The 15,280-nt window shown below is 41.5% G+C and overlaps 1 protein-coding gene across 1 annotated transcript in view; it reads right to left on the reverse strand.

Annotated features, from left to right (window-relative positions):
* Positions 1 to 15,280, reverse strand: part of ANTXR1 (ANTXR cell adhesion molecule 1) — a 120,040-nt gene that overhangs the window by 70,357 nt on the left and 34,403 nt on the right. The window contains exons 11-12 of the mRNA XM_082779569.1: positions 3,122 to 3,191; positions 304 to 382 (exon numbers count right to left, since the gene is read on the reverse strand). Coding sequence (XP_082635695.1) covers positions 304 to 382; positions 3,122 to 3,191 — 149 coding nt within the window. The remainder of the gene's footprint in view (positions 1 to 303; positions 383 to 3,121; positions 3,192 to 15,280) is intronic.

Here is a 15,280-nt window from a genome sequence, read left to right on the forward strand (position 1 = left end):
GAAAAACAGGCATAGATACATCCAGACCCATGCTAGTTATGTTCCGGTCTGTGCATCCTACAGCAGATACAGAGGCTGAGTTTTTTACTGAAGACATGAGAGCTTTGCCACGTTATGGTACACACAATACAGAAAACACTGAACTACCACACACATGCTCACTTTTAAAAGAGGGAAACAAGTCCTTCACACAAACAAGTCCTAAACTCGTGAGCCCTAATACCAGTGTAACAAACACTTCTGCTAAGTATCACCATCTTACTGAATGCACAATCTTACTTAAGCACGTGAATGAGAACTTACACAGTGTGTGCTGGAGATGATGACAGAGCTGGAGATGAAGCTCAGACCGTCATTCATACTAACTTGAAGAGCTGCTTCCCTGAAAAAAGACACAAGAAATAAGTCAGGCCAGCCAGCTCACAATTCTCAGATAGATAACATCATCTGGAATCTGGGCTCCTGATACACAGAAAAGACTTTCCTAGAGGCTAATTCACACTGCTGGTGCTCTCACCCCTGCACTCCAATTCACAACTGCCGATTAACCAGAATCTGCCAGCACAAGTAGCTTTCTTTCAAGTTTGCATTCTTTAAACCCCATGATGAACATAGGCACAGTATACACATAAAAGTGTATCATATTTTCCTCAGCCACATGTATTGTCAAGTTGTCTCTGATCTCCTAACTGATTTTAGAGAATGCTACTTACTGCTGGAATACTGTATCTTAAGTCTTTGATTACAAAAGCCTAGAAGTATACCTCTAATACTAATAGATACAGTATAATAGTGAGGAAACATCTTGCATCTTTAAGTGCTGTTCACTTTTTAGCTAGACCTGGGTATTAAAATATCTAGTTAGTCCCTCCTCTCTAAGCATCTTCTTGTTTACAGAGAGACCAGGAGCACATCGGCCCTCTGATGAGTCTGGAGCTCTCTTTATCTGCAAAGGGGAAGTCGTAACTGTCAGGTGCACAGCTGAGTAGACTGTGGATCCCAGAGAAAAGCAAAGATTGGGCAACTCATTTCTGGTAAAAGGTTGTTGTTAGGAATTAAATGCAAACCAGGATGAATTCAGAATCTTTTTATGTTTAGGATCAGCAATACAAACTTTCCACCTTTGAGATGGGAATGCTTTTCTGTCATTAAGAGGATTATGTTGTCCCTACTGGCTCTCCCTCTCTTTATTCCCATGGTAGAGAGAGAAACGTCTGTTCATGCACATAAATCCTTTTCATAGAATCATACAGTCACAGAATCACTGAATGGCTTGGGTTGCAAGGGACCTTAAAGATCATCTAACTCCAACCCCCCTGCACAGACAGGAATGCCACCCACTAGATCAGGTTGGTCAAGGCCCCATCCAGCCTGGCCTTGAACACCTCCAGGGATGGGGCATCCACAGGTCCTCTGGGCAATCTGTTCCAGTGCCTCACTGACTTCTGAGTGAAAAATTTCCTTCTAACCTCTAATCCAAATCTCCCCTCTTTCAATTTAAAACCATTTCCTCTTGTCCTGTCATTATCTGACTGAGCAAAGAGTTGCTCCCCATGTTTTTTATAAGCCCCCTTCAAATACTGAAAAGTTGCAATAAGGTCACCCTGGAGCCTTCTGTTCTGTAGACTGAACAGCTCCAGCTCTCTCAGCCTTTGCTTCATAGGAGAGGTACTCCAGCCCTCTGATCACCTTTGTAGCTCTCCTCTGGACTCACTCTAACAGCTCCACACCCTTCTTGTGCTGGGGCCTGCAGACCTGGACGTAGTACTCCAAGCAGGGCCTCACAAGGGCAGAGCAGAGGGGGACAACCACCTCCCTCCCCTGATGGCCACTCCTTTTTTGATGCATGCTGGGATGCAGTTGGCCTTCTGGGCTGCAAGCACGCACTGCTGGCTCTTGTCAAGTTTTTCATCCACCAGAACCCCCAAGTCTTTCTCTGCAGGGCTGCTCTCAGCTTCACCCAGTCTGTACGTATATCCAGGATTGCTCTGGCCCAGGTGCAGCACCTTGCACTTAGACTTGCTGAACCTCATTAGGTTCACGTGGGCCCACTTCTCAAGCTTGTTCAGATTCCTTCAGATGGCATCCCTTCCTTGTATAGTATCAACTGTACTCATCTTAGTGTCATCTGCAAATTTGCTGAGGGTGCACTCAATCTCACTGTCTCTGTCACTGATAAAGATATTAAACAGTACTGGTCCCAGTACAGACCCCTGAGGGACACCACTTGTCACCAGCCTCCACTTGGACATAGAACCATTTACCACCACTCTCTGGGTGTGACCTTCAAGCCAACTCCTTATCCACTATCCAATGGTTCACCTATTAAATCCACTTCTCTCCAGTTTGGAGACCAGAATGTCAAAGGCCTGTGTCAAAGACCTTGCAGCAGTCCAGGTAGATGACATTGGTCGGTTTTCCTTTGTCAACTGATGCAGTCGTTTCATCATAGAAAGCCACCAGATTGGTCAGGAATGATTTGCCCTTGGTGAAGCCATGCTGACTGTCTTGGATCACCTCTTTGTCTTGCATGTGGCTCGACATTGCTTCCAGAAGGATCTGTTCCATGATCTTGCCAGGCACAGAGGTGAGGTTCGTCGGTCTGTAGTTCCCCAGGTCCTCCTTTCTACCCTTTTTAAAAATGGAAGTAATGTTTTCCTTTTTCCAGTCACCAGGGACTTCGTCTGATTGCTGGACTTTTCAAATATGATGGAGGACAAATATGAATATAGGACTTTTGATGGAAACTCTATCAGAAGTCCTTTTACAGTCATATGAACCATTAATAATCTACCCTCAATTGAGATAGTTTCAAACAGAGCCTCTAAATCTATTGATACCAGCAGTAAAAATATGCTGTAGCCAGTTTTTAGCACGCAGACATTCCATACCTGATAAACCCTGACCAATGATGGCAAATAATGCCCTGTGTAACCTAAAATAGCATTTAAATTTTCCTGTGTGAAATTTGCAGTCTAGAAACTATGAGGTCCTCAAATGTAAAACACAAGAGCCACAGTCAGATCTAGATGCATATAAGAATGAGAGCATAGTAAGATGAGGCAGACTATCATTTCTCCCACAGGTGAAGTAAATATTTGAGTATGTAGAAAAGACATACATGCCAACTTCTCGTAGTACAGGTGCCGGGCAGAGTAAGTAGGTATCTTCCACAACAAAAGGCTTCTCATCTGGGAAAAACAGAGAGAGGGGGAGAAAGAGAGAGGGAGAGACAGAGAGAGAGACTAGTATTTATTACCAGATCAGTAACACAGGCCTTAAAGACAAAGTTTAGAATAATGTTTTTGCTCACTCTTAATGCATAAAAAAGATGAAAAACTCTGTAGGGGATAAAAGCTATGGCATAGTAGTTGTTCTGAGGTAACACCACTCTACAGCAGGGCTCAATGCATCTGATGCCCAGCACCGCCTGCCAGCCACATCCTGCAAGCAACACCCTCACCATTTCTGCAGCTGCTGTGTGCTGCTGTAGTACCTAATGCCACACATCAACAGAACTGGAAACCCAAAGCTTTTCACATGTTCAAAGTAAACATCACAGCTGTTCTCTATAGGATGTTTGGATGTAGCTGCAAGAGATTACATATAACTAGAAATAGCTGTGTGAAAAAAACTGTGTATTATGGAAAATTTCACAATTTCAAGACAGACTGAAACATTCCTACCTAAATTATGCTACAGTTTTAAAAGCAGAGTGAATATATATGTATACATTATATCAATAGGAGATTGTCTCAGATACAGGAACATAAGCTACTACCCTTTTGAGGACTTAAAACTGAACTTTATACTATCTCTGGTCACAGAGAGATGGGGATCCCAAGGAACTTCACAGCCCATTTGCCAGCTGACTAGAGATCAGGTAGGTTGGCAGAAAAACAGGCAGAGAGGCTGGTTTCTTTCTTTCTTTCTTTTTTTCTTTCTGGCTGGAAACCCAACATTCCTACAGAATGAGTTGATTCTGCTGAATCAGCAGTTTACGGAAGTATGTCACTGCATCAGAAAGCTTTCACTCAGCTGCATTTATAGCCACCTCTAGGGTCTTCTATAGATATGCCTACATAGATATGAAATGAGACCAGTTACCAAGTATTATCAGCTTTCCTAAAAATTTCCAGATAAAATTTTAATTTTGTTGGAAGGCCCTTCTCCTGGCAGATTCAAATACCATCATCAGTCCAAATTGTGAATCTCATCTCTACATACTGCAGGGTAGAAGATTCCTTCTTTCTACAACACTATGTCAAAAGAAAAGAATGTCACCATCTTGCTTTGCTGTTTGAAATACAGAAAGCAATGCCAGGGTTTCTAACCAATAAAAATCACTTCACAGCTGCATGGTACACTTAGCTTCCCAGAGTGCACATAACTTGGGTAACATAAGCAAGGTTCGAAACAGTGCTTAGTGCCTAGCTGGCATTGCTGATTGCAACAGGGGATGGAAAGGAGCAAGGGTGAAAGTTTAGCCAAATTGTTTAGCAATCTAATGAAGAGTTGAGCTATTCTGTTGGTTTTTTTTTTGTTTGTTTTGTTTTGTTTGTTTTGTTTTGTTTGTTTTGTTTTGTTTTGTTTTTGAGGAAAATGGTGCAAGCTACAATTCCATGTAAGGTGCCAGTAGAAAGGAAAAGCTATGAAGAGACATAAGACAAAGAGAACATGGTAACCTTCTTGAAAGAAATTTCTGCATCATTTGTAAGCCTTGCTCTCTCTTGGATGCTGAGAAATTTGTTCACATGCATGTTGTCTAATAATTACTAACGCGATGGCAGTGGAGCACCACTGATCCTGGACCTGTTCTCAGCAGTTAGCTCAGCAGGGTTCACTCAGAAGCAAGGTCACACAGCATGTTTTACTGCAGCAGATGAGACATAAAGAAGAGAGGAGCTAAAGACTGCAAGAGCTTGTCCCCTCAGTGCAGGAACAGGATTCCCCATGCCAAGACTTCTCCCCCAGACATTCCTATAGGAAGTTTTCACTGAATGCAAAATTTTCGAAAGAATATTGCTCTAGCAATACCTATCACACATTATAATCTCCATTTCATAGTGGTGTGTTTCTTTGCTTTGGCAACAAAATAAAGAATGATTTCCTCAGGCAGGTTAGGGAATGTTTATTTTTTTACACTCCATTAAAAAATGAAACGGTAATGAAAAGTTGTAGCTTTTGCTGAAGTTTTCCTTATACTTCCAGCTTCCAGCAAATCCCATGCCTATATACACACACTTGAATTTTTGGGTTGCCCACAGCAGTTATTTTGTTAAGGACTGTTTAACACACAGGCAAACAGCTGAAAATGAAACGTTTCAGCCAGCCATATGGTCTTCACAAATAGGCTGCACTTCTGCATCATGGCTCAGCTACTGAGAGCAGTTTTCAAGCTTCTGTGATCCCTCTAGATCCCTGCTCCTGCTGTTGGCCTGGAAAGTACTGTATATTATTCCTATTTTCCCACACCCTCAGTACAAGAGCACTTTCTAACATTTCCACTATGCTAAACATTAACAGTGGACATTTTTAGCACAGGTTATTCTTTTGTGAGCTCCACATCATCTACAAGATGACTTCCTCACTAAAAGAGAGGCTGACAGACAACATGGTGATATAATGCATGCCCCTCACACATCTCCTACAGTATAACACTGGATTCATGGTGAGTTTTGCAATGGAGTTACCAAATCAAAGCAGGAGCATTTCCCACTTACTTTGCTAGAGCATGGAAGATGCATAGCAGTGGTGAGTCTGGCCCTGTGGTACTCTGGGGCTGTTCTCACCCTGATTTATGAAGATATAATTAACTCCCATGAATTAATGACAATGTCTCAGTACACACATGACAAGAGAATGAAGACCAATGTCTTGTTTTCTCCTTTGCAGCCAAACACTGGCAGCCAAAGCCAAAGAATGCTTCGTGCCAGCATTCACTAAAAAAAAAAAAAAAAAAAAAAAAAAAACGCTGCTTTTTACTTATATTCCATTAGCTTTTTGTTTCTGTTTCTCTCCTTACCCACCCCTAACTTGCATCAAATCTATGCCTCTCTAGAAAGTTTATCAGACTTGGATTCTCAAGAGGGGACTCATGGCTGGCCAGGCTGGCTACAGGGAGATATTATTTTGTTTGGAGAATGCTTGTGTTTCGCCACAAAAATGAGTGACTTTTTCTTTGCTCTAAACAAAAGATGATCCATTTGGTTTGCATAACTCTGGCCATCTGACTCCTTCCTGGAAAACGTACACTGAGAAACCAAACAAAACAACACTTCTCATCTGCTATTGCATCTATATCTGCAGGATGCATTTGAAAGAACGCTGCTTTCTTTTTTTTTTTGTTAGTTACAGAAAAAGCTTGCTGTATTCCTGTGCAGTAAGAGATGAGCCTGAATGCTCTCAAGCTCCAGATCTCATGCCAAATTTTAACTTTGTGGTTTGGACTCCTGTCAACTGACAATGCTAGTGGAAGAGCTGTGGAGTGCAGGGGCAGCGCACTCCATGTTGCTGACTTTGCTGCATGGGAAGCAGTTTCCCTTCTCAGCTTGACCGCTAGCTGGCCGTGCAACCCTTCAGAAGTCATCTGGCCTCCTTTGCCAGTTTTACAGAACGGGCCTTGATCAGATCTCAGGCACCAGAGCTTAGGCATCCTCAGGAAATATTGCAATTCCTCACCTCTGAGAAAGTCTACCCTGAAGACACACTTTGCTCCTTGCTTATGCACCCCTAATCACTCCATCAAGCAAAACAAGGTTTTCACTGTATGCAAAGTCTATAGGGCACATATAAATGGGCAACTAAAACCAGTCAGTTATAGAAATAGAATAACTAATCACAGCTCTGTGCAGAAATGGAAAAAGGTCAAACATCTCCCCAAAAGACATCTGTTTTCTGTGGATGCCCTTTCAACAAGGTACTTTATACTGCTCAAATTCCTGTAATTTACTACCGAGCATTTCTATACCTTTTGACAACTATCTGTAGCCTGTAAAACCTATTAATCCCAGCATTAGTGACTAGTTTCTTTTGCCATTAGCAGGGTGTAACCTTTTGGCAAGCCAGAACTTGGAGTACTTCCCAACTATAGTAATAAAAGCTTCAATATATGCATGATGTTTTAACACAGAAGAGAAAAACTCAATAAAAGAGAGGAACAAAAACCCAAAGGTGACAAAGAAAGATAATATTACTTTAAGCCATACAACCAAGCTAAAATGAACAACATTTACTTTGGTTAATGTTTCATCCAAAAACAAAACAAAACAAACAAACAAACATTGGCAGATTGAAAACCGGCTGCAAAGATCCCTCACAGAAGGATTTAAGAAAGCATTAATGCTTTTGGATTGCCACCGCAATATTGCAACTGCTGATTGGTGGGCTTGCCATATCAGCAATATTTTAGTCCAGAAAAGGCTGCAAAAGCTGTTTGCCAAACTTTCCATACATCATAGACTAAGAATTTCCTTCTGTTATATCCCTGTTAATTACAAAGGTATTTATGATTTGTGTTCCACTAAAGCACATCTCTAAACATTTTTACCCAGTCTTCGCTTTCTGTAGGAGAGAGGACTATGGTTTCTGTTAGACTAGTATAGCCACATCAGGCAGAAGTCTGGCTGCTCTCACACAAGGCTCCCTCAGGAACATCTGTGCTAAGGAAGTTGTTCTCTCTTTGTACCTCAGTCCACTTGAGATGGGTAGTGCTGAGCTGGAGCACTTCCATTGTTCCTTTGGAAAGACAAAATACCTGCATAATTCTCTGCACCACCTACCAAAGCAAAATCTCTAGTTCATCCTGGATGACTCTTTATGCATTCCTTGTGACAACTCTGCAAGCAAAGTTTTTATTTCAGACCCAGTTTGTGGGGAGGTAGGAATGCATAAAGACACTGGAACACTGAGCTAGAGAAACTGCTTTTGAGAAGGCCCATAAATAAGAAGTGAATGTTTTGTTAATGCTGTAATGAAAACCACATTGAGATCATGCTATAATTGCTCTGCTTTGTGTAGGGACACATGGGCCTTGAATGCCAAAGCCATTTAGAGCTGAGTTAGAGGATGGGGGTGGGGGAACAGACGAAAAAGCAGAGAACAATGATATCACATTCATAATGATCTTTAGATGGGGAGAAGGGATCTGGAAGGAATTGCTTTTTTTCTCCAGTGGGTTCATCTGCTGTGCTTACAGTTCTGTTCTCCAATCTCACATAGTTTAAACACTACTAACAGAACTTGGCAAGCACCACACTATTAATTTGCTCATGCTCACAACTGTCAGCTCTGGAGAACAGCACGTGCTCCAGTATGGAAGGGTCGCTCCCTAGGAGGAGTCCTTCAGGGGCATGTCTTGGTCCAGCAGTGTAAGAGCTTCACATCAGTCTCATGGAGCAGACACCATAAGCTCTGTCACACTTATAGAATCATTGAATGGTTTGGGTTGGAAGGGACCTTAAAGGTTGTCTAGTTCCAGCCCCCTTCCATGGGCCACCTTCCACTAAATCAGATTGCTCTAAGCCCCATTTGACCTGGACTTGATCACATCCAGAGATGGGGCATCCACAACTTCTCTGGGCAACCTGTTCTAGTGAGTCACTGTCCTCACAGTTAAAGAAATTCCTCCTTATATTTAAGCTAAACCAATTCTCTTTTAGTTTAAAGCCATTACCCCTTGTCTTTGCCTATCCTTGTGCAGGTATACCAACATCAGACCATCTTGGTCTCCTGGTAGCATACAGTATAAATGAGCAAGATTGGTAAGCATGCCACATTTAACCGAGATTTTCCTGCTCACTTAGCCCAAGTCTTCTGTCTGACTGCCCCATGGTTGTTCCTCCACACTTGGCACGAGCAGCTACACAGAAGTCTGTTGGAGGCAAATGTACATAAGTCCTATTTTTAAACATATCTACACGGCAACTTGTTAGGAGTTGGGAGGGCATTTGAGGGGTGCATGACTATTTCTCCTCTTTTGATGTTTTTATTTGATTTATTTTTTTAATCAAACAATTGCTTGGGCCACCCTTCAAAAGAGGATGGCTATCTCACCTTGGTGTGTGCTTTTACCCAAGAAATATATCTTTTCCTTCAGACATAAGGTTGAAAGACATAAGGACAGACATAAGGTTATGTCCTTCATAAAGCTCGTATCCCCAAAACACCTGACAGAGTTTGTTTGTCCAGTGATAGACATTAATTAGTACTGTAATGGAAAGAGGGAAAAGCCACTAGAAGAAAATAAGAGGAAAACATTTGATGGAGGTTTAAAGTGACATGATCAAGTGGAGAAATCAGACATTAGAGTGGGACTGCAAAGCAGAATTTTCCTGTACTAACAGTGACTGGGCTGTAAGAAAGTAAGAAAGATATCACAAGAAAAGTTCTGTGCTGCCAGAAAAAAAGAAAGTGGAAGAGGAAGCGGAAGAGGAAGAGGAAAGACAGGGAAAATTAAACAATTTGGTAGGCTTTAAAAAGGGAGGACAATTTTTAGAAGACATTTGTTGGTCAGTTTGGAGATAACAGCTCCCTGTACAGCTTACTTGATGATACCTGGGGAAGTCCTTCTCTCACTGTCTTTGCCTCATTTTTCCTTGTTTCTGTTACTTGGTGCTGAAAAATTCAGGGTGGCTTGTGCTAAGAATTGGTTTTGGCCAAGCATCCAGAGCATCACTAGAGTGCAAAAGATCCTTACCAATCTTTCATCCCTCTATTAAGTCTTATATTGCCTCAGACAGAGTTTGCCTCCATGCCCAGAGATATCTTTGCTGGATCCTGCACAATCTGGGCAGACACAGACATTTTAGCACCATGAAGCAGTGCCACATTATCCAGTCACCACACTGGGTAATTACTTTTAACTCTGTACAGTCTGAAACCAATTCACCTAGGTCTAGCTGCTGGCAGAAAACACACTGCTGTTGAACATGCATCTGATTACAGTTCTCTTCAGCCAAATACTCTTCATGGTTTCTACAGATGTTCTTTATTTAATTATTTTTTGTAATATATTTTTTAATCCCATAGTTCTGAACACTATGAGCTTATGCTCTCTTCACCTGCCACTTTTCTCTGCCAATAATCCCAATAAAAATCTATTAGCTCATGCCCTTGACCTTAGCAAGTCCTAGCTGTGCTGGTCTACATCTCATCTGGGATAATTTAAGGTTTCAGGAACTGTTGGCTCAGTGTTAGCTTTAAAAATACCTCACTCCCTGATACAATCAGAGGATGAGAAGTTTCAAACAAATAAAAAGAGCTGAGCTATCCAGTCTCCATAAGGTTTCTATAAAATTCCCATTGAGTTAACTTTTATGTTAAACTGTTTGCAGCAAAATGCCACAAAGACACTCTGAGAATACAGGCTGGAGCTGCAGGCCACAGTAAAGCAAAATTACTGAGATACATTCTCATACAGAGCAGCTTAAACTTAAAGCTGTGCCAATTTCCACCAGGAGAGACTTGGGTCTTAGAACAGTGATGAGCAACTGTTGAATTCCTTCAGCTTGGGAACAGTTTGAACTCAGATGGAGTTCATGGCCTTTTTCTTCCAGGTCACTGCATCAAATAGTCTAGGACTGTGCAAAACGAACTGAGCAGCCTTGGTGTAGCGCCAAGGAGAATGAGCTCACTTTTCACCTATGTATTAATTCATGACACAAAGAATATATCAGGTCGGAGGGTGTAAAACATATTTGGTCCTTATTCTTATTTTCCATGGTCATTTTGTGGACACAGGAAGACAGGTCCAAACAAAAAAGCCGATGAGTTGCTTTAAGAGAATTTTATCTTTCCTGAAAGCTACTATGAAATTACGATGACACTGTAAAAAATAAAAATAAAAAATCTGCTACACAGGCAGTTAGCACACAAAAAATGAGGAAGGAGTCTTCCTCTTCACCCCCACCAATACCAGGTCACAGTGTTTGGGAGTGAGGTAAGCCTTGCAAGCAGTTCCTCCTATTGGCAACACTGCATGTTCTTGTGTCTCCATGGACTGGATTCATTGAACAGCGGGAAGCTGATGGAGGACATTCTTAGCTCTTTGAAGATTTTAGGATGTTTCAAGGAATTAATGTCTTTCTTCAGAGCCAGACAAACTCTGAGGAAGCTGAGCTGAGAAGCTATTAGGATTTGAGAGCAGCACAGATGGCAGGTCACAGCTAGCGTAGCCACAAGTAACAGAGATAACTTTCAAGCTGTTTACAAGACAGCAAGTAGTCTTCTCTGAAGGAAAAAGTGGAGCAGCAAATCAAGTGCTGAACAGACTTCACAGAGGAGTGGAATAAAGGACAGCACCAGTATCCCTTCCCTACCTCACAAAGCTGGCAGAACCAGTATTTAGTTACTTTTATTTATTGTCTTCTATTTAGCCTCACAGTCCTATCCTGGACTTACAATGCAAAGAGGACCATGACAAGGAAACTTGCTGGATGCCTGTGGGGGCAGAGGTGAACGAAGAACAGGTCACTGAGAAAGGAGATCTGCACCAAATCTCTAGCTTCTAGAGCAGCCCCATAAACCATATGAAGAGTACTAGGCTGAGAGACAGGAGATCCACAATCTTGCCTGTGATCAGCTCATTTGGAGCAGATACCTTCAGTGCTGCACATCAATTCTACAATTTGTAAACTTGAACTAGAACTTTACTCATTTCATATACAGCTTCCAACACTTTTTATCTGTAAGATACAGATATGTTTTAAAACTCTGAATACAGAATTCAAACTAAGGCCAATATCCATATTTTTCAGGCCTTTGGAACTCAAAAACATCTTGCTGCAGCTCTTGAAAGCAAATTATTAAAGAACTCAAGAGCCCACAATTTGGGAAAATAGAGTAATGATGCCCTTTCCAAGACCGTCCCTCCCACTTCTAAAGAGGAACAGCTACTGGTACATATGTGACAACCAAGCATCCTTGTCTTTCAGAACAGAGTCCCTGTTACAGCTTGCTCAATGGATCTGCATCCCCATAGCTTTTCACAACTCAGGTTCAACAGGCCATTTGTGTTGCAGAAGAGATTTACAAGAATGCTGCTGTCACTGTCAACTGGCAATAGTATTTCAAGACTGAAGCTACCAATCCTAAAGTAATTCAGCTTTTGAACTGGGTAGTTCTTTCTCTTCTTTCAATTCCTTTTCTGAACAATAAATTCTTCCAGTTGTGGCTGCAAGTTACTAACTGCAGATGAACCTGGAAGTGGGGATATGGTTCAAATGTCCTAAAGAATTAATTTTTTGTGGAACCTTCATTTCAACCCTAGCCACCATGTCCCTGGGGAGGTTCTGCCAGTGATTAATTGTTCTCACCATGAAATATGCCTTTCTGTCTTATATCAAGACAAAACCTCTCACAGTGCAACTTGTGTCTGTTGCCTCTTCTCCATGCGGCTCCTTGTAAAGAGAGAGCTTCTCTTGTCCTTGCAGATGCCCTTTAAGTACTAGAATATGGTGTTGGGGTCACCCAGGGCCTTCTCCTCTCCAGGATGAAGAGACCTAATTCCTTCAGTATTTTCTCCTAAGTCAGCTTCTCCAGCCTTTTGGTCATCTACACAGCCCTCCTTTGGACCATCTCCAGTTTGTCTGTAGTTTGTTTGAGTTGTGGGGAGTGGAACTGGGGCACTCCAGGGGTAGGCTGACAAGCACTGAGCAGAGTGGGATGATCACATCTTGATTTCTGCCAGCAGTGTCCCTGGGATACAGCCCAGGATCCCATTTGCCTTCATTCCTAGCAGCACACTGCTCATGTGTTCAGCTTGTTCAGCAAGACACCCAGGTTCCTTTCAGCAAGGCTGCCCTCCAGGTATTTTATTGAACTCAGCAGGTGTTGTATAGGTAGCTTGGGAAAGGGGAAACAAAACAAAACAAAACAAAACAAAACAAACAAACAAAAAAAAAACCTCCCAGAACAGAAAGATAAGAATCACAGAATGAGACTATGAACATCAACTACATTTTAATTATCTGTTTGGTTTGTTTGTTTGTTTGTTTGTTTTTAGTATGCTCTGAATCCCCATAAGGCATTTAATCACTCTTTGTTGGTGCTGCCAAGTGGACACCTTCAGTTTCAGAAGCCCTGCTGTGTTTGAGCTTACAAGCCTTCCTCTTAGCAGAAGTATTTGCAGTACAGTTCACCACAAAACTCTTTCCTTCCACAAGACCACTGCTAAGACTGTTTTTAGCATCATCTTCATCCCTGTTCCAGAAGGCACATTTCCCCTGAGCTCACATCTGCCTTTTGCATTCCTTCACATGCTGCTTAATCTCCTTCTGTGGTTGTTTAACAGTATAATGTACTGAAAATAGATTCCCCAGTAATGTTAACCCATTGTAAAGTCTCCCCAAAGAGGTTTACTGGGAGATTTGAGTGTCAATGGATTAAAGGCAATACTATTGAGACTGCCAGTTGTACCACTGAGTATTTTACAGTCAGAAATGCAACTCAGAATTTAACTTCTGTCCTTGCTCTAATTTTATCTATTTGTCATACCACATTCTGTACTCAAATTTTAGCTTTCAAGATTGATATGCTGTGCTAGCTTATTGTAAGTTAGAGCCTCATTCACTCCTTTCACTCTTTTGACTCTGAAATGTTTTGAAGGTTGATCTTTAAGCTAATGCCTACAACTGCAGTGCTGATAATTGCATTTTATTCTTAGTTCTTCCAAAAACCATGACATTAGTTAATGCCAGTCACAGAAACAGATTTTGTCGACATTGGCCCAAATTCCTTTAATGTCCAGGATGTGCAGTTTCACTGGTACTACCTGCTTGCTGTCCTCCTCTGAAGCTTTTAGGAAATGACCTCTCTTTACTAATTGCAATAAACAGCAAGAACACCAACCAATTTATTTCAACAGAAGGAAAAACAGTCTTCTTCCTAACACAGACTCCCTACAGCCTTCACATTTCTCAGCCTTGAGTTTAAATAAATAAATAATATGGAATAAATAAATCTGACATTGAGAGCCATTGCTTTTTAATTGATTAGGATGTTACTTAGAGCAAAAGTTACATTGTAAGAAAAAATGCTCTATTTCAGCCATAATCCAAACAGTTCTTTGCAACCACAAGCAATTTCTGGGTATAATTTAACAAACCAAATGTAGCTCTTATCCCATCCCATACAGGTTACAAATCATGCTCCTGGTGGTCCTAAAACTGAAATGTTGTACACATTGACCCAATCAGTCTTCATTTAGAGCTCATCAGCAATACAAGTTTCTCAAAAGGATATCTGGTCTGAGGAATTTTCAGGACTTAAAAGAATGCCAGGTCAAGCTACAGTAGGGTAACAAGGGCATTCCTAAACTTGCAAGTTTAGGGGCTTCTGTCATGCTGAGTGGTATTGCTGTAGCTCTTGTAACTCCCATTATCCATGCCTATGCATTTCTTAGCACAAAATACAACTGCTTGAGAAATTCTCCGGTAATGTCTCCCTTGAATTGAAAATAGTTCCTCTACAAAGTGGAAATTTTCACACAAATTATTTGTTTGATACAAGCTATTCCTGGTTCATTTGAAAAGCAGAAGACGTGCAAGCTCTAAGAATGCCACAATCTGTCAGCTTCCAGCAACCAAACGTAAAGTCTTTTGGGTTTGCACCAAGCGACTTCAGGCTTTTGATGAAAAGAAAAACTCTAAATATTTGACCAGAAGTTCCACAGGAACCTTCTGGGTGGAGAGAGAAGAGAAGTTCTCCTGCCCAGCTAGAGAACCGCTGAAGACTTTATAAGACATGATCCAAACAAAACTTTGGACCTGAACCCTTTGGAGAAACCAAACATTTCAATACCTAAATGATACCAGTCATGATCCAGATTCAAGGAGTAATAGCCACATAAGTTTTGTGTTAGATTTTACGGAGCTTAAAAGGAAAAGCATGAATCTGTGGCTGCCTGTACCCTTCTGTTTTGAAAGGCACCTGTCACCCGTTCACACATCTCAAATACTTATCTCTGTGGGCTGCATGGAAATGTCCCCAAACATTCACCCTCCAACTTTTGCTCTTCACATGTATCTGAATTAAGCAACCACAGCCAGACAAGCTTTCTCTTAAGTGGCACAAGATTTGGCAACTCCCAAACCTTTCTACTATTGTGGAGGCCAGCACAGCAGCACAGAAGCATTCAGGACAAGTTACATACACACATGCTTTGTAAATGCACCTGCCTTGAATGCTTACTGGCATTCCTCTCAAAGTCGACAGTCTTAGCAAACAGTTCCTCAAAGAGAAAATTAAACAGATATTTAAGCATGAGCAAGTCCAACATTGA

The sequence above is a fragment of the Aythya marila genome (assembly GCF_965140915.1).
Source record: "Aythya marila genome assembly, chromosome: 26".
NCBI lineage: Eukaryota > Metazoa > Chordata > Aves > Anseriformes > Anatidae > Aythya > Aythya marila.